We start from the raw sequence: 19,283 nt of genomic DNA on the forward strand, positions 1-19,283 counted from the left end.
TATATTTAGTTTCTAATATAGTCAGCTGTCCTATGTTCATTGGAAATATACTAAAATAGCGGTGAATATTTTTGATGTTCAAAAATTGTATTTAGACTGTTTTTATAAATTTATTTTTCAGTTTATTGCCTGAAAGTCCCCTTCCAGAAGGCTGGGAAATCAGATATACTAGAGAAGGTCTCAAGTATTTTGTTGATCATAACACAAAGACAACGACATTTAAAGATCCTCGTACTGGGAAATCCTCTGTGTAAGTGATAAACTAAAGTTCTATTAAGATACTGCTGATTTATGAAGACTTTATGGCAAAACATCTAATTTATTACCTTAAACTATTTAAATAGGTTTTGTTTATGGATGGGTCATACTAAAAAATCTATAGTAAAGTTTTATAAATTCATTATTGATGGGGAGCAAAATACATATTCTCCAGGTAACAAGAGCTAAATTCATTAATAAATATTTAACTATCTATATACAAAGTATTTTACCAAGTAGTGTAAGAATTAAAGAGAAGAATGAGAAAAACTACCTGCCTCCAGCGTCTAAAGAAAGAGAAACATAAATAACTTAAGCTCATGGGATTTACCCAAATACCATTTCTTTATATCAAAATAGAGGATAAAATAAATATGTTCATTTCTGTTATATAGTTATCTTGGGTCCTTTTTGTTCTGACCTTGAGACTTAACTGTAACATCTCTGAGATGTAAACAAGAACTGCCGACTCTTTATGGATGTTCTACTAGCCTCTCCCTTCAATTCTTAGGTTTTGTACTTCTTTATAATCAAAAGTAACCAACTCAGGGGCACTTTTTAAGAAAACCCCCATGCATCTGTGAATATAATAATCAAAAGTAATCCCAATTAAAATGTATACCTGGTTTACTACAGTTTCTTTGGTGTCTAGTAGTTATGCTGAGGGGGCAATGAGGAGGTGTAGTGGATTGAGTGCCAGGTCTGGAGTCAGGAAGACTGATCTTTCTCAGTTCAAATGTGCTCTCAGACACCTTCTGAATTCATAATTCCTTCTGGGTGTTCATATTGATGACAATAAAGGTTGCCATGATCTTGTATATGTTTTATATTTAATTTATTGTGTTGAAATTTAAAAGACCAAGCATTTATTTAAATACATACTAATAGGTACTAGGAACTTTACTGAGCATTTTACACATTATTTAATTTGATCCTTACATCAGTCCTATGAGGTGAGTGCTTTTACAGCCCCAGTTTACAAATAAGGAAATTGAAACAAACACATTAAGAGACTTGCTTGAAGTCACATAGCTGCTAAGTGTCTGAAGATGAATTTTAACTCTTCTTTTCCTGACTCCAGACCCAGAACTTTACTTCAATTATAAGTGACTGTTGAATACATGAACAAATTAATGAAAGAATGAATGAATGATCTGAAATGTGTATATGTACGTGTTTATGGAGAATTTGAGATAAAATTGAGAAAGCTTTCCAGGCTGAGAGAACAATACTAGTAAAGATAATATAAAAGTGTTTAGATGATATTAAAACTCAATGATTCTTAGTACCTTCTGCCTGTTTTCCCACAACATTGCAGTTATAGCTGCTGATATAGAAAGAGATACACACAAGACAGAGGACTCTGTTGCTTTGCTTTATGAATGACCAAAAACAATAATCAGATTAAATACCCCACTGATCTGCCCTTGTCTGTGTGCTGTTATGAGAGGCAGTATGGTGTAGTGGAATGAGGGCAACCCCAGTGTAATGAATGAAATTCTCTGGAACCTGTATTTTTATTTTTAAAGTATTTATTTATTGACCACTCAAGAAAATCTAACTTGCCAGTAGACTCCCTCACAGTTCAAACAGATGCCATAGAACTCAAGTGAGTGGGGCCCAAGAGGAGAGACATTAGTAAGAGCAGCCAAGGCAGCTAAGCTAGGCCAGAAGGAGCAGAGCCCTAAGCAGGAACAAGTAGGTAGTGAGGCAGGAGAGGTGCACCAGCCAAAAGAAGCCTCAGAAGGAGCAGTTGGTGAGCAAAAAAGGGCTGACTTCTATCATGCAAACCAAAATATATCCCTCCTGACATCATCATTCAGTCCCTCCCCTGCACACATCTTATTGGAGAATAGTCATATATATGGGAAGTGGAATCTGAGACCAAAACTCCATCTTCACAGGAAGATGTGCAAGGAGGCCAAGAGACTCGCCATGTAGCTTCCAGAATGGCTGCATATGCACACTTCCCACCATCATCACCCAAGAGAATTTTTAGGATCACGTCTCCTCCCTTCCTCTAAAAGATCTAGATAAAAGATAGAAGTACCCAATCCAGTTTCATAGCTTGGGAAAAAGAGTGTTTGAGCTCTAAAATCAGACTGTTCTTAGAGCCAAAAGGGGAACCATTTCTCAAAAAATATCCCAATTTAATATTAATTTTCCATACCAAATTCAAGAATCACTCAACTATTAAGTACCAACCATGTGCAAGGGAGGATGCTAAGTGCTGTATATATAAACCCCAAAATGAAACAGTCCCTGTTCTCAAAAAACTTAAATCATAATGGGGGGCATAACATGTAAATATACAGCTATATATAAAATACATTCAAAGTAGATATAAAATAACCTTAGAAGTGAAGGCACAGCTGTCAGGACCAGAAAAGGCCCTTTATAGAAGTGAAAGTGTCTGACATTTCAAAGGCTGACCTCTGACTATTGGCATTTGACTGTTGATACTGAAGCTGCAGAAAACAAAAACTGTGAGTAAGAGGGCTCTACTGTGTATAGAAATGTGGTTAAAAGTTTCTCACATTCTCAGACCATTTAGTAATATCAACAATAATAGCTAGCATTTATATACTTTTAAGATTTGCAAAGCACTTTATAAATATTTCATTTGATCATCATAATAATCCCTAGAGATAGGTGTTATTATCCCTATTTTACAGATTAAGAAAATGAGGCAGGTGAGTTAAGTCATTTGTCCAGGGTCACAAAGTTAATAAGTGCTTAGACTGTATTTGAACTTTAGTCTTCCTTACTACAAGTATAGTGCTCTATTCACTATGCCAGAGATAACAGGGAGTAGATTTGGGGAAGAAAAGGGAAAAGATTTGCCAAGATTTTTATAACAAACTCTTTTCCTTCACTAATAGTTGAGCTATTATATTAGGCATCCTAATATCAGTCTTTGATTTGTTCTGTAAAGAAATAGAAATGACACTAAAGAAATTAGAGAGTAAATCATGTTTGACCCTAAAGACATCCAAACTCCTTGCAACCTAATTTTGAGGGTGTTAAGTAAGTTCTGATTCTTAAGATATTATAAAGAGATAAAGATGCCAGATGGTTGGGAAAAGTCAAGGACATTAGCCATAAAAGGCATTAAAGAAAATGTCAATAACTGCCAACATATAAACCTATTTTCTCAGCTCTGTAAGATTTTTGAAAATAATATGCATTTGTATTACAAGAATTCTTGATTAGAAGTATATAAGATATACTATTGTAATTGATATTTAGTAGAAGACCATTTCTTTAAAGGTCTTTTTGTTGACTGAAAGGTGAAGTGAATTCAAGTTTCTTAATGTTATTGTTGGTTGTTAGGAAAGTATTCAAGGTATTATAAACCTTCCTAAAAAGCTTTCCTCCAACAAGATATCTCATGCATGTCAAAATTATATAAGATACATTGAAAGATATAATGCAGAAATAGCCTTGACCTTTTGCAGCTATCATGGAGGAAATGTTCAGTAAGTTACAGACAGAAGAGGTTTTTATTCCAGATATTGTAAGGTGCTCCAGATGTTCCTGTTTTTGTTCATCACTTCTGGCTTTTATTTATTTCGAAGCCTTTTAAAGTGAGGCCTAATTATCCACACAGGAGAAATGAAGTGACTGAAGAATGCTTCATACTATGATAATGCAGTTGGGCAACAACCTTCAAAGCTGGATATATTTGGACTGGCAATGCAACTAGTGAAGGAGTTGAACAGAATGAGAAAAAGTTGGAATACCTTTGCAGAGTGTTTTAAATGACTCTCTGTGGGGGGGTGGGGAAGCCCATTTTTAAAAACAATATTCTTCTAGCATATGGTTGCAAGTCATAGAATATTATGGTTTCCACAGAACCAAAGCTAAGGGTCATTGAAAGAGCAGTGCTAAGCGAATCCCATGGTGGGCATGAACCAACATAACATATTATTCATGAGAAGTTATGTAGAAGTAACATATATCACCAAAGAAATACAGAACTGAAAAAGGAGATGGGCCAGACTTAGTGAAACCATCCCCCATAAGTCCCTTAGTATTTCCCCAAATTCCCTTTAATCTCTCCTGCGCCTCCATGTTTGGGTGGTCACATTATTGTTTTAAAGTTGGCTGTAACTCCTCCCTTTTTCTCTTTTGTTCTTAGGAGCGGGCTGGTTAGTACCTTTTTAGTTAGTTTTCTTTGTTAGTTTATTATTAATAAAAATGTATAAATATAATATTTAGTATTTTGTATATTAATTTTAATCTCCACAGGCCACTTACACGTTTGGTAAGTATCTGGAAAAACTAAGTAATGTATAAACTTGAGTTGCTGTCATTGTGAATGAAAACTGTTATATTGTACTTTAATATAGTGATGCAATCAGGATCTCTTCAGATACTTAAAACTATTCCTCAGTATATTAAATAGCCCCAGACCACTGAGCATTTATCTTACCCTTACTACCATATTTCCTTCTTATTGCCACTACTAGCTCTGTCCATTGTCTTCCATATTTTACATAGAGTCATTTAAGCAAAGATCAGTGGTCATTCTGCCTAAAGAATAATATTCATGGACTGTATAACAGTCCTGTTTTTTTTCCCAAATTGTTTTTTAATTTTGGTGTTTAGAGTTGTGTGGGTTCAAAGAAAGAACTAGCTGCTAAAAATCTGAACACAGCATGTTACTGTATTTTGTTTAATGGGTTTTCACCCCTTCCTTAGTTTATTATTCCTTTATTGCATCCTGGGAAAATAATGTCCAAAACATATTTACCAATAATCTCTTCATTACTAATTCCACTTGCTTTTCTTCAAGGTCTCATACTTCTCCTTTTATTATTATTGGACCTTGTCTTTCTGATGCCCTTTTCTTCCAGAGTTTTCCTGTTGCTGCTTTCTCCTTTTTCCCTTTCTGCTTAATGATCCTTCTCAATCTCATTTGCTAGATCTTTATCCATGTTTCATCCTCCCTATGTAGTTCTATACCAAGACTGTTGTGAGCTACCATATTTTAAAAAATAACTTTGATTACTTAGATTCAGAGCTAGCAGGATTAAAAAAGGGGCCATCTAGTCCATGCCTCTCATTTTACATAAGATAGGATTTAAGTCCAGAGATGTTAATTCACTTTATTTAGGTTCTCATTGCTAAGTGATAGTATAAATAAGATCTTGATCACATAATTCAAGGATTTGGGGTTTTTCCAGTGTATTCTTCTGCCTTTCTTTTCCCCCTTTTCTAAATCTTCTCAGTATTTCATTACCTCCAATTGGTTGGACTCCAAAATGAACATAACCAGTATATCTAATCTGAGTTCTCTTTCCCCATTACCAGCTAGCTATTTTCTGAACAATTTCAATGGATGTTTTGATAGCCTTAAACTCTGTATGTCTTAAATGGAACTCATCATCTTTGCCCTCAAATCCATTCTTCCTCTTAAGCTTCCATATTTAAAAGTCATTACCATATTTTCATTCACCCATTTTTAAAGCCATATTTGACTCTGCATTTTCACTCACTTTGTATAACCAGTTACTTATCAAATCATATCAGTTCTACTTCCAGAAGAAACTCTCTATACTTACCTAGTCATTACTCTAATCCACTTCCTCATCATCTTGCAAGAACTACTGAAATAGTCTCCTATTATTCTCCTTGCCCCCAATCTCTTCCTTTTCCCAATATATTTTCTGTACATATACTAAATTATTAGTCCTAAAGTGTAATTCTAATCATATTACTTCCCTACTCAAGAAGCATCATTGATTCTCTGTTGACTCTTTTATCAAATGCAAACTCCATTGGGTATTTAGAACTTTTCACAGTTTGACTATAGCCTATCTTTCCAGAAGATTATACATTAAATTTCCCCATGTTTTCAAAATTCCAACCAAATTGGTCTACTTCTTGTTCCCCATAAATACTATGCCATCTCTTGACAGAAGCCTATTTATTTTCAGTTAAATACGATATAGAGAAACCATTAACATAAACCACCTTTTCTACTTAACTCTTTATTTCCTTAGTATAACTATCTAATGTTTCTTATCAGTTGCAAAAGTTATTTTTGTAAACATGACTTTAGAATCGTTTCTAAATCCTCTACACCAGTGGTTCCCAAACTTTTTTGGCCTACTGCCCCCTTTCCAGAAAAAATATTACTTGGCGCCCCCTGTCACATACTTTCACCGCCCCCAAATGCACCTGTGGCCATCACCGCCCACCCTGGAATCACTGCAGCACCCACCAGGGGGCGGTGGTGCCCACTTTAGGAATCACTGCTCTACACTTGAGTAGAAGCTTCATGAGTTACTATGAAAATATTTCATTGATTTATACTAGCCTTCTTAAGATGAGCTGCTCCAAAATTAGTTAGGCTAATTCTCAAAGGATAGTCCATTACTTGATAACCAGGTGGGTAGAATTTTCCAGGATATGCTCTTTACAATAATAACCTTTGAGGTTTTAGAGTTCACTTCATTGTATAGTGAGATATCTGAGAGGCAAGTTAGCTGACTCGGTGAATGGAGCACCATTTTTGGAGTTGGGAGAACTGGGAGAACCTGGGTTGAAATCTAGCTTCAGGTAACTTCTTCCTATGTGAACCCTTCACACCAATTGTCTAGCCCTTACCACTCTTCTATCTTGGATTCAATACTAGAACTAATATTTAGTATTACTTAGGAGATAAGAGTTTAAAAAGAGAGAGAGAGATTTCTGAGAACTCCATTGCTATTAGGAATACCCTCTATTTTTTTTTAATGGAAATGAACGTATTTTGCATTTAGAATGTTATAGGCCTCTATTAATGAATGAGCATGTGGTAAGGTGGTTTTAGTTTTAGGGTTTTTTTCCCATCTTTAATCCCTTTCACTTAATGTGATGCTTTATACATAATAAATGTATAATGAGTTCCGATAAATTTAATGCAGAAAATTGAGCTTTATTAATAACTTTTATTTGGCTATATAAGTGTGAGAGGTTATTAGCTTCTTTTTGACAAAGAAGCAAGAAAAGTATCAAAGAAGCAGATTTTAACTCAGTATAATGAGCCTCCTAATAATTAGAGTTTTCAAAAAAAAATTGTCATAGTCTGCCCTATTAGTTTCCCTGTTACTAGAGGTCTTCAAGTTGAAGCTAGTTAAGATTGGACTAACTTAACTTTAGAAGTTTATTCTAACTCTGAGTTTATATGATTCTACTGATTTACTTTTTATATTTTGTTTCTTTTAGAACTAAAGGCCCACAAATTGCTTATGAACGCAGCTTTAGATGGAAACTTGCACATTTCCGTTATCTGTGCCAGGTACTGTAATTGAAATTCTCAAGAGGCGGTATTTCTTAATTTTAAAATAATTTATTAATTGATCCATCAAAGCATCTTAATCTGGTCTGATGATTCTCTCAAAAAACTCCCCTGGCCAAGGTAACTATATACACTTCTTGAGAACTCATTATTAAGCGCTTCCCTTAAAACACCCCAAGACATCTCTAATTGGTAAATAGCTAATTTGGAGGTGGTCCATCAGACTTCCAAACCTTTCCTAAACCATAGGTGATAATGGTCACATAGGCAGGAATAGAATTCTTGTCTCAATTTTATATTAACCAAATTTTTTTAAAAAGAAGACATTCCTTGGGATTCTTATAGACTAAACAAAATGTAAAAAGCAGCACACTAATAGGGCTTTCTGATCCAGAATCTAGACACAGGAATGCACAGAAATTCTCTCTGATCCGTGACCCTAATGTAGAAATTGGCATAGTATATAAAAAATAAATTCTAGTAATACTGTAGTGGTAAATAAATATGGCATTCATAAATGTTTGTCTTTGTCTTTATATAAATTATATATGCATATTAAATGATATTATTTACATTTTTAGTCTAATGCACTACCCAGTCATGTGAAAATCAATGTATCCCGACAGACATTGTTTGAAGACTCTTTCCAACAGGTAAGGCTATATTCAACATTACTAATTTTAACAAAATTATACAAAAGTGCTATTGGTTTTTATAAAGAATTGTGTAAATATATTAAATATATTAAGATATCAAGTATTTGTGTAAATATAATATAAAAAATTTATAACTTATAAATCATACATACCAAAAATGTTCTATTGAAATTTTATTTGACTTAAATGTGCAAAATTCTTTTTCACACCTGTACTAATAATGATTTGATGTACCTCTACAATAATTATGATGTATCATTCAGGCACTCTCATAAGTAACCTACTTTAAAGTTTATATTCTCTGAACAGAATTAATAAATGTAACTTATTAAAATATTGCTATCTTTAAATATTTAATAAATAATATTTTTCTTTACCCTAGTGATTAAAAGTAAAAATATTAAAATAACCTGAAGATTGTAATCCTTACCTTAAATTTGGTTGAATTCGATATATAACTACTATTTTCAGGTCTTTCCCTTTGTTTTTTTAAACACCAGGACTTGCACCAAGAAAACAACAAGGAAAATGGTATATATTAGGAAGTTGTCCATCAAACTTCAATCCCTCCCTAAACCCCCCTAAACTAGTTAAAGAAGATCATATATACAAAAAGAGAATTCTTGTTTCACTTTTGTATTATCCAAATTTTTCAACTTAAATTCAGTTTTGGTCTCATCAAATATATTGCTAATTTATTAAAGGAAAAACTTTTACCTCTTAAATCAAGTTGCCATTGACAAAATATCAACCAGAATCCTTACTGGAATTTTTGATCACTTATGAGATTTTTACTTTTGTGTTTATAGGGATTTATGTCTTTGTGTGTGCTTTATTTTTCTTAAACTTTCCAATTCTAATTCACCTAGGTTGGTATCATATGGAATTAGTATTCTTTGGGAACATATCTATAACCAATGTTCTTCCCTGCTGTCCACCAACATGCAAATTTTTCTCTTGATCTTGATTTCCTCATTTTATCATCCTGTATAACTTCTTTTAGAGTGCCAAATTCTTAGACACTTGTCTTCACTGCCTCTTTATTACCATTTCATCTTTTCTTTCTTTGTAGAATTATATTGATTTTTGCTTGGTAAATTAGTAGTCATAACTGTTCATCTATATTTTCCCTTTTCAAATATTGTATTCCATAATTTGTAATTTGTTTTAGTTGAAGCTAGTTAAATATTGTGTTATACCGACTATCATTCCTTGGTATTTCAGCTTTCTTTTTGAATAGTCACAATATTTTTTCTTTGATATGAGAATACTTGATTTTGGTTATAACATTCCCTTGAATATTTAGTTTGAGTTTGCTCTCACAAAATGACTAGTGGATTATTTTTATTTTTATTTCTTATTCTAACAAATCCAATAATTTCATTTATGATTGCTTGAAAAATGCTATTAAGATTCTTTTTTCATCATAGTTTCCAGTGAATCCAATGGTAGCTATATGATTTCTTCTTTAACAGAAGTTCAAGAAGGCAAGAAAAATAAAACCAATTAAAAATATTTACGGTTAGACAAAACATTTCTGCATTAACTGTGTTCTCTCTTCAGAAAATAATTTTTTAAAATTATATAGAAGACAATAATACACATCAGTTTTTACTCTTTAATTCCATCACTTCTCAATCTGGAGTTGGATAGGATATTTCATCATGAGTCCTTTGGAATTGTACTTGATCATTGTGTCAGGCCAGTTAGGTAGCCCAGTAGATAAAGTGCTGGACTTAGAATCAGGAAGACTTCATCTTCATGAGTTCAAATCTAGCATCAGACTAGCTGTGTGACCCTGGGCAAGTCACTTAACTTTGTTCAGTTTCTTTGTAAAAGAGCTGGAGAAAGAAAAGGCTTTTTTTTTTTTTTTTTTTTTTGCTAAGAAAACCTCAAAATGGAATCACACACAACTGAAACAATTGAACAACATTGATAAATTGTGTTTTTGAGTTACTAAGTATTTCACAGTTGTTTATCTTTACAGTATTGTTACTGTAAAAACTATTCTCATTGATCTGCTCACTCACTTCTCTATCAGTGCGTAGACAGTTTCCCAGGCTTTTATGAAATGATTCTCTTCATTATTTCTTACAGCAACAGAATATTCAATTGCATTTATATACTATTGCTGTTTTAGCCATTCCCCAGCTGGATGGGTACCCCCTTAGTTTCTAGTTCTTTACTGTCACAAAAAGAATTGCTACTTTTTAAAATTTCCTTGTTCTCTTTGAATGTAGACCTAAAATAGTATTGCTTGGTCAAAGGGTATTTAAAGTTTAATAGCTTTCTGAGTATATTTCCAAATTGCTCTTCAGAATGGTTAAACTAGTTCATAGCTCTACCAGATACATTTTTCCCACATCCCTGCCTGCATTCATTATTTTCCTTATCATATTAGCCAATTTGACATGTTTGTGAAGTGTTACCTTAGAGGTATTTAAATTTGCTTTTCTCTCATTATTAGTGATTTAAAACTTTATCCATATGACTATTGATAGCTTTCATTTCTTCTCTGAATACTGCCTATTCATATCTGACTAATTATCAGTTGGGGAATGACTCTTGTAAATGTGACTGAGTTCCCTGTATATTTGGGAGTGAAACCTTTATCAAAAAAAACTTAACTGCAAAATTTATTTCCCCTAGTTTCCTAATTTTCTTCTGATTTTTAGTTGTATTGGTTTTATTTGTACAAAAACTTAGTTTTGTGTAATCAAAATGATTCATTTTATCACCAATGAACTTAACTATTTCTTTTTTGGTTATGAATTTTCCCCCTAATCCATAGATCTAATAGGTCTTCTATACTCCCCCAATTTGCTTCTGTTATTTGCCCATATGTTTAAGTTCTTTGCTCATTTTTAGCTTATCTTAGAATTTTAGCTTACCTTAGAACTTTTATGCCAAGTTTCTCTCAAACTGCTTTCCAGTTTTCCTAACAGTTTTGTTAGATACTGAATTCTTGCCTCCATAGCTGTGATCTTTGGGTTTATCAGACACTAGGTTACTGTGCTCATTTGTTTCCATATATAGTGTATCTAATTTTTCCATTGATCAACCTCTCTATTTCTTATCCTGATACAGATTGTTTTGATTGCAGTTTTGTAGTATGGTTTGAGATCCGGTACTGTAAGCCTCTTTCCTCCTCATTTTTATTAATTGATGATTCTATTGATTTTCTTGAACTTTTTTCCTCCAGATGAATTTTGTTAATTATTTTTCCTAACTATATTTCTAACTCTCTATATATCTAATTAACTATACTTTCTGTGCATGTTTTGGCAGGTAGACTTCCTATTTTGTATTACCTATAGTTAATTAGAATTTCTCTTTCTACTGCTTCTGCTGGGATTTGTTAGTATAAATATAAAGAAATCCTAATGATTTCTGGGGGTTCGTTTTATATCTTTTAACTTTGCTGAAGTAAATTACTTTGATTAGTTTTTTTAGTAGACGCTCCAGTTTTTGTTAGGTAAACTTTCATATCATCTACAGAAGGCAGTACTTTTGTTTCCCCTTTGCTTTTTCTTTCAATTTCTTTTTCTTGACTCATTGCTGTAACTAGAATTTTTAGTATAGTATTTATCTTATTAGAAAGACTTTAGCTTAACTCCATTACAAATAATGCATTTCAAATTTAGATAATACTTATCATTTTCAGAAAAGTTTCAGTCCTGTAATTTTCCAGTATTTTTTTTAAACAGAAAAGGGTTTATTTATATTTCGTAAAAAGCCTTTTCCCCATCTTTGAGCTAATTATGTGATTTTGTTATTGTTAATTTGGTAAGTTATGCTTATTGTTTTCCTTATATCAAACTAACACTTCATTCCTGGTATAATTCATTCTAGTTGTTTGCATTATTGTGTTATAGTGTAATTTCCTTGTTGGTTTTTTGTTTTGTTTTGTTTTTGCATTAATATTTACTAGGTAAATTGGTCACTGTATGTTTTTTGCTTTTACTCCTTAATTTAGGTATCAAGATGATATTTATGTTATAGAAGAAATTTGGTTAGATTCCTAAAAAAAGGTGCCTATTTTCAGTTTTTCAAATAAAATGTGTAGTTTTAGAATTATTTGTTCTTTGAATGTTTAGTAGCATTGCAAATCCTTCCTGTCCTTTGGTTTTTTCCCCTAAAGAATTTGTTTGTGGCTTGTTTAATTTATTTTTCTAAAATAGTATTATTGAGTATTCTATTTCTTGTTCTTTTATTCTGGGCAGTTTATATTTTAAAAATATTCATCCATTTCATTTAAATTGTAGTTTGTTAGCATATACTTGTATAATGTATCTCCTAATTGCTATAATTTTACCTTCATTATTTGTGAATTCATCTTTTAAATGTTTGATACTGATAATTTGGTGTGGTTTATATTTTGTTTTTTTAAATTGGTTATTTTAAAATTGTTGATTTTCTATTTTGTTTCTACATGTGCACCCAATTTATCTACCTTTTCTTTTAAATCTGTAAATTTTCTCCTAAGTACTGCTTTGGTTGCATCCTAGATATTTTGATGTGTTTTTTCATTATTGTCATTATCTTTAATGAAATTATTGTTTCCATGATTTTGTTCTATCATTCACCAATTCTTTAGGATTATTATTTAGTTTTCAATACATTTTTAATCTGTCTTTCAAAAGCCCCTAATAGAATATAATTTTTATTTCAGTCAATAGGTACTTTTAATATTTCTGCTTTTCTGCATTTGTTTGTGAGATTTTTATGCTATTATTCACAATAATTAAACGTAGTAATATTCCTTTTTATTCCCATTTAATATTCTTCAGAGATCTGTCATATCTAACTTTTCTAAAATTCTATTCCGCTCCTTAATATTTTACAGTTAGAATTATCAAGGTTTTGAGTGGGTTGTGCTTTTTTCCTGTTACAGTTTTGCTTTTTGCTCCTGTAACTCATTTCACTTTTCCCCTAAGAATTCAGATGCTATTTTTATATATATTCAGAATTGATGTTATTTCATGCCTAGTACCTTTTAATGAAATGTAATTACTTATTTCTGCCTTTCAGTTAGGTTCTATTTATGCTTTTACTTTATTTGTGATCCTAATTGCTGTCCTTGCCTGTTTCACTTCAGCTGAACCAAAATAGATTTGGCTCTAGTCCATACTTTTATTCTGTGTGTATCCTTATGTTTCAGGTGTATTTTTTGTAAAAAACATATTGTTACATTCTGATTTCTTATCCATTCTGCTATCCTCTTCAATTTTGTGGGTGAGTTCATCCCATTCGCATTCACAGTTATGAATGCTAACTGTATTTTTTATTCTCTCTCCATCCCATTCTCTTTTATTTCTCTTTTTTATTTTGTTCCCTATTTAGTAAATGATTTTGTTTCTGACCCTTCCTATCAGTCTCTTTAACTCATCTCTCCTCTTTCCTTTCTCTCCTACTTCCTTTAGAGCAGGATGTCTTTCTATACTCAGCTGTTTGTGTATATGAGGTTAAAGTGCTACCCACTTCCCTTCCTCTATCCACTGCCACCTCTTTTGTATACCTAATTTATATGTGAAAATTTTTCCTCTCCATTTTTTCTTTTCTCAGGGCTTCTTCATTGTTCTTCCACTCTTCTTTTGAGATCACCCAATCAGAATCATACCCCAGACTATTTTTTTACTAGATTCTCTCTAAAACCTATGATGGTGATAAAGTTGTGAGGGGTTTCATATATCTTCTACCTATATAAAAATGTAGATAGTTTAACCTTATTTTAATCCCTTAAGATTTTTCACTCATGTTTACCTTTTTTTGTTTTTCTTCAGTCCTTTGTTGCATTTTCTATTCTGCTCTGGTCTTTTTCTCAGTAATCTGCAAAAGTCCTCTATTTCATCAAATATCTATTTTCCACTTATACAATTATACTCAGTCTTACTAAAGTACATTATTCTTAGTTGTAATCCTAGACCCTCTTCCTTGAGGAATATCATATTCTAAGCTCTCCTTTGCTTTTTAGTAGTGGTTGCGAATTTTTTTCTTTAAGTTTTTGTTTGAATTTCTTTCTTTCTGGTTGCTGCAGGTATTTTCTCCCTAACCTAGGAGTTCTGAATTTTGACCATAATATTCCTGAGGATTTCATCTTAGGATTTCTTTCAGGCAATGAGCAATGTCAGTTTTCTTTTATAATTTCTTAAAATATATCTAGGCTCTTTTTTTGTGTGTGCATTACCTTTAGGTAGATAGTCCGGTGATTCTTAGATTTTCTTTTGTTTTATTTTCAACTTGTTTTTCCTATTAGAAATTTGCATTTTCTTCTGTATTTTCAGTCTTTTGATTTCATTCTATTACTTATTAATATCTCATGAATTCATTAGCTTCCATTTTGCTAATTCTAATTCCAGGGATTTATTTTCTTCAGTAAAATATTGTACCTCTTTTTTGGAAACACTGTTTATTCTCTTTTCATATCCTTTCACACTGTGTACTTAAAAGTATGTTTTTATAAAATGATGTGACCCAAAGGTACCAGGACCTATGATCCTAATGAGAAAAAGTTATGAGGGAAGAATATAAACATGGTGATGATAGGAAAGGAGGCCAAATGCCAAAGGCAAATCTGTTAGACACCAGAGAAGGTATTTTGGGTTTCTTTAGGATTAAGGAAAAGCAACAAAATGCTAGGTCAGTGATGGCAAACCTATGACATGTGGCTGCTGCATACAGAGAAGTATGGTGCCTCATGCCAAGGATGAAATATTTGCTATAGTGTAGTATAGACACTCTGTCTCTATAGATGACAGTTCTACCTATATTAATTTACCTATTTTGCTTTATTAAATACAATTACATATTACAGTTATACATTTTTGTTATTTCAACTATAAATATCACAAAATTATGTGTGTGTTTTTTTCTCGAAGTGACATACTTCCCCAGTTATGCTCGTTTTTTTGGCAAATTTTGACACACCAAGCTCAAAAGGTTGCCCATTACTGTGTTAGGCAGAAGAACGAAATAGTTAGAAGTATAGATCTATTTTATTAAGCATCTGGAAGCAGAATTCAACTATACCAGGAATTCATTTTACCACTTGTTTTTGTGATATATGCAACATCTTGTGGCATATTACTAAAATTAGACTCAGTAAAGGAAGTGTGGATCTTAAATGAAGGCTGTCACCAGAGGAAAGAATCTCCTCTCTTTTACAGGCTGACAGTTAATTTAGGAAAGACCAAAGTAAAAAGTCAGTTTTCTGTAATAAGAATATTAAATCTAATAAGTTCATTAAAAGGCAAAGATCATTATGATGTAGAATTGAGAGGGAAATTTAACATAGTAGTTGTGTGTATCTTAAATTGAACCTTGAAGTAGAATTTAGATTGGTAGAGCAATTTTGGGTAGTATATTATTAAATGCAATATTTGTTAAATCATTTTAGTTGTGTCCAACTCAACCCCCTTTTTGGAGTTTTCTCAGCAAAGATACTATAATGGTTTGCTATTTTGTTTAGCTCATTTTACAGATGAGAAAGCTGAGGCAAACAGGATTACTGACTTGCTCAAAGTCACACCGCTAGGAAATATCTCAGGCCAAATATGAATACAGGTTTCCTTGACTCCTGGCCTGGTACTCTACCTCACTACCTAGCTGCCCCAAATGTAATAATATGTACTTTAAAGAAAGAAAAAGAAAACCCTAAAAAAGTTTTGTTTCTTATACAGTCCTTTCACATTTTTCATTGTATGTGGAAAGTTTGTATTTGCTAGATTTTTTTTAAAAATTCTTTTTTATTATGATTTTAACAAAGATAGGTATTATTCTTCCAAAAGGAAAAATAGCATGGAAAAAAGTAAGCAGATGAATGAGCATAGTTTGTATGTGTCACAGTGAAAAAGATTGTCTTGTCTATATTAGGAAAAAATTCAATTAATATATATTCATACTTGACTGTTCTTCATGATATACTTCTCATTTTTCCAAATGGATCTGATTCTCTTTACCTAAACTAAAAACTCCTTAAAGGACACAGGCTATGTCTCCTGTTTCTTTAAAGTACAAGCATTCATGTAAAATGTTACTCTCAGTTTGCACAGTGTTTTCATATATAACTTTCCTATTTAAAGACTTCTAAATTAGAATATTAGATTAGATTTTGCTGGGCACAAAAGAGATCTTTGGCTTATTTGGTTAATAATGGTTGCAGATATGATTTCAGAATTGCACATCTATAAATATCACTGGGTAAAAGAAGGCTTACAAAATATGGATTTGTTCATCTAGAATAGTGGAGTCAAGCTAAAATAGAAAGAAGGTGACCCAAATATTGACTTAGAAAGGACATATTAAAATCATCTGTGCTCTATTGTATTTTATTTGTTTTCTTAACTATCTCTTATATTTTAGTCTTATTTGGGCAGCAATAGGTTGGGGGCAGCATTACCTATATGTTTGACCGCTCTCACCTAGATAAATATCAAAACTGAATTTGGTTGCATGAAGAGAATGTTTAAAAATGTGCCTTTTTATGTTTCTGAATTTCCTTTTTAACCAGATCATGGCTCTAAAACCCTATGACTTAAGGAGGAGATTGTATGTAATATTCAGGGGAGAAGAAGGACTTGATTATGGTGGCCTGGCAAGGTAATAGACAAAAGAAAACATTACTTTGTTTCACATACGAAGGATATTTTACTTTATTTTATTTTATGAAATAGATACATTTTTTATTTCATTAATTTTTTATTATTTTATGAAATAGATACATTCTTTTAAAAGCATAAATGACTTGAATTACAATAATATGAAAGAAATTGTTACTTAAGGAACCCTGCAATGAATTCTTTTGTAATGTGTATAATACTATAATTTATCCATCCTGTAAATTCAAATATGTATATTTTAGGTTTTGTTATATATTTGGTATGAAATTACTAGAAATTCTAACCTGCTTAATGAAGCCTTCCTGTTTTACTCTCTCCCCCAAAGTGAACAACTATGATCTCCCAGATGATTTTGTTAATAATTCTTTCATTTATCTTGCATCATTTATTCATTTTTATTGAAATTATTTTTGTGTACATCTTACTTTTCCTTCTATATCCCCTGTATCTTCCCAAGTACTTAATAGAAAATTGCATATGATATTGTAATATTTTTGAGAGACCTGTGAACTTATTAATGTGGTTACTTCTTTCAACAATGCACAGTTCATCCATGTTTAATATCCTGTGTTATATTAAATGCAGTCTTCTAAGACTTCCTCTGATTCTCTGCCCAACATGCAGAAGAACCCTTTCTTCCACTTCATATGGATACCAGTGAAGTTCACAGGCTGTCCATATCCATATCAGTTGATTAATCCTTACTCTTGCTTTATTATCAACATTTTTTTTCTCCAGTTCTTTTACAAACTCTCTTGATTTACTGCTTTTCTGTACAATCATTTTGTTAGTGAGTTAATGAAAATGAACATTTACTAATTACCTTGTTAATGATTTTAGTTTTGTTGATGATTTATTTACTACTAAGTTAAAACTTCATGTGTAACGATAGCATTACATATATCATCAACAAATACTTGTGGTGTAGAGCATCTGCTAAACGCGTAGAATTGAAAAGCTACGGGTTTTTTTCTCCTAGGGAAACTTAAATGTACACCAGAAAATGTTACTAAAAGTTTTCATATATTAATTTTGAAAGGATTAGTACAAATGATGTGCGATAGGAGAAATTGACTGTGATGGTTGATCAAAGATTCTTTGTAGAGAAGGTAGAATGTGAGCTGGGCCTTGGGAATCCTTTCATCCTCAACCCTATTCTTCAAAAAAGCCAATTTTGGCAGACTATATATGAGCAAAAGATGTGGAAGTAGGCATATAAGCATGTTGTGTTTGGAAAACAGAGTAGATTTCTTATAAAACTTATACATATAAGAGATTAATAAGAGATAAGTTTGGAGACTTAAGAACTTGCATATTAGGTAAAGGAGTTTGTAATTTATATTGCATCTATTGAAAGGATGTATAAAGCTGGTATTTTTTTGTTTTTAAACCCTTACCTTCTGCCATGATTGATTCCAGGGCAGAAGAGTGGTAAAGGCTAGGCAATGGGAATTAAGTGACTTGCTCAGGGTCACACAGCTAGGAAGTGTCTAAGACCAGATTTAAACCTAGGACCTCCCATCTCTAGACCTGGCTTTCAATCTACTGAGCCACCCAGCTGCCCCCTTATTTGTTAGTTTTTTTAAAACCCTTACCTTCCATCTTAGAATGAATATTGTGTATTGGTTTCAAGCAGAAGAGAGCAGTAAGAGCTAGTCAATGGGGGTTAAGTGACTCTCCCAGAGTCACACAGCTAGGAAGTATCTAAGGCCAGATTTGAAACCAGGACCTCCTATTTCTAGGCCTGGCTCACAATCTACTAAGCCACCCAGCTTCCCTCATAAAGCTGGTGTTTTGAGAAGTATGAAAGGAAATTGTTTTCTATTTCATGCTTATTAACTATTTTGTATAGTTGTACCTTGTATATTTGGTATTTGAAGATATGGAATAGTTTGATCTTGTTTTCTCTCTTGTAGAGAATGGTTTTTTTTGCTCTCTCATGAAGTGCTGAATCCTATGTATTGTTTATTTGAGTATGCTGGGAAAAGCAATTACTGCCTTCAGATTAATCCAGCATCAACAATCAATCCAGATCATCTTTCATACTTCTGTTTCATTGGACGCTTTATTGCTATGGTGAGTTTTTAATTTAATGGTAAATATATTTTGTTCAAGAATATTAATAAGACTCAGTAATCAAGGAGGAAAGTTTGTACCAAAAAAAAAATGAATTTCAAAGAATGAATGGATCAAAGCAAATTATAGAAACCATAAGTTAAATAAAAAAGCGTGACAAGCAGACAACATGCTAAAATTTATCAGATGTGGCCAAAGCTGTACTTAGGGGAAAATTCAGATCTCTAAATGCTTATATCAATAAAATAGAAAAAATGCAGATCAGTGAATTAGACATGCAACTAAAAAAATAACAGGATTTTAAATCCCTAATTAAACACCAAATTGGAATCCTGAAAAATCAAAGGAGAAATAAATAAAATTGAAAGTAAGACCATTAAGCTAATA

The 19,283-nt window shown here is 32.2% G+C and overlaps 1 protein-coding gene across 1 annotated transcript in view; it reads left to right on the top strand.

Moving 5' to 3' along the window:
• The window catches only part of WWP1 (WW domain containing E3 ubiquitin protein ligase 1), a 112,299-nt gene that overhangs the window by 72,673 nt on the left and 20,343 nt on the right, over positions 1-19,283 (top strand). The window contains exons 14-18 of the mRNA XM_044668297.1: positions 122-250; positions 7,474-7,546; positions 8,128-8,199; positions 16,712-16,800; positions 18,737-18,896. Coding sequence (XP_044524232.1) covers positions 122-250; positions 7,474-7,546; positions 8,128-8,199; positions 16,712-16,800; positions 18,737-18,896 — 523 coding nt within the window. The remainder of the gene's footprint in view (positions 1-121; positions 251-7,473; positions 7,547-8,127; positions 8,200-16,711; positions 16,801-18,736; positions 18,897-19,283) is intronic.

Source organism: Gracilinanus agilis, chromosome 1, assembly GCF_016433145.1.
Source record: "Gracilinanus agilis isolate LMUSP501 chromosome 1, AgileGrace, whole genome shotgun sequence".
Taxonomy (NCBI): domain Eukaryota; kingdom Metazoa; phylum Chordata; class Mammalia; order Didelphimorphia; family Didelphidae; genus Gracilinanus; species Gracilinanus agilis.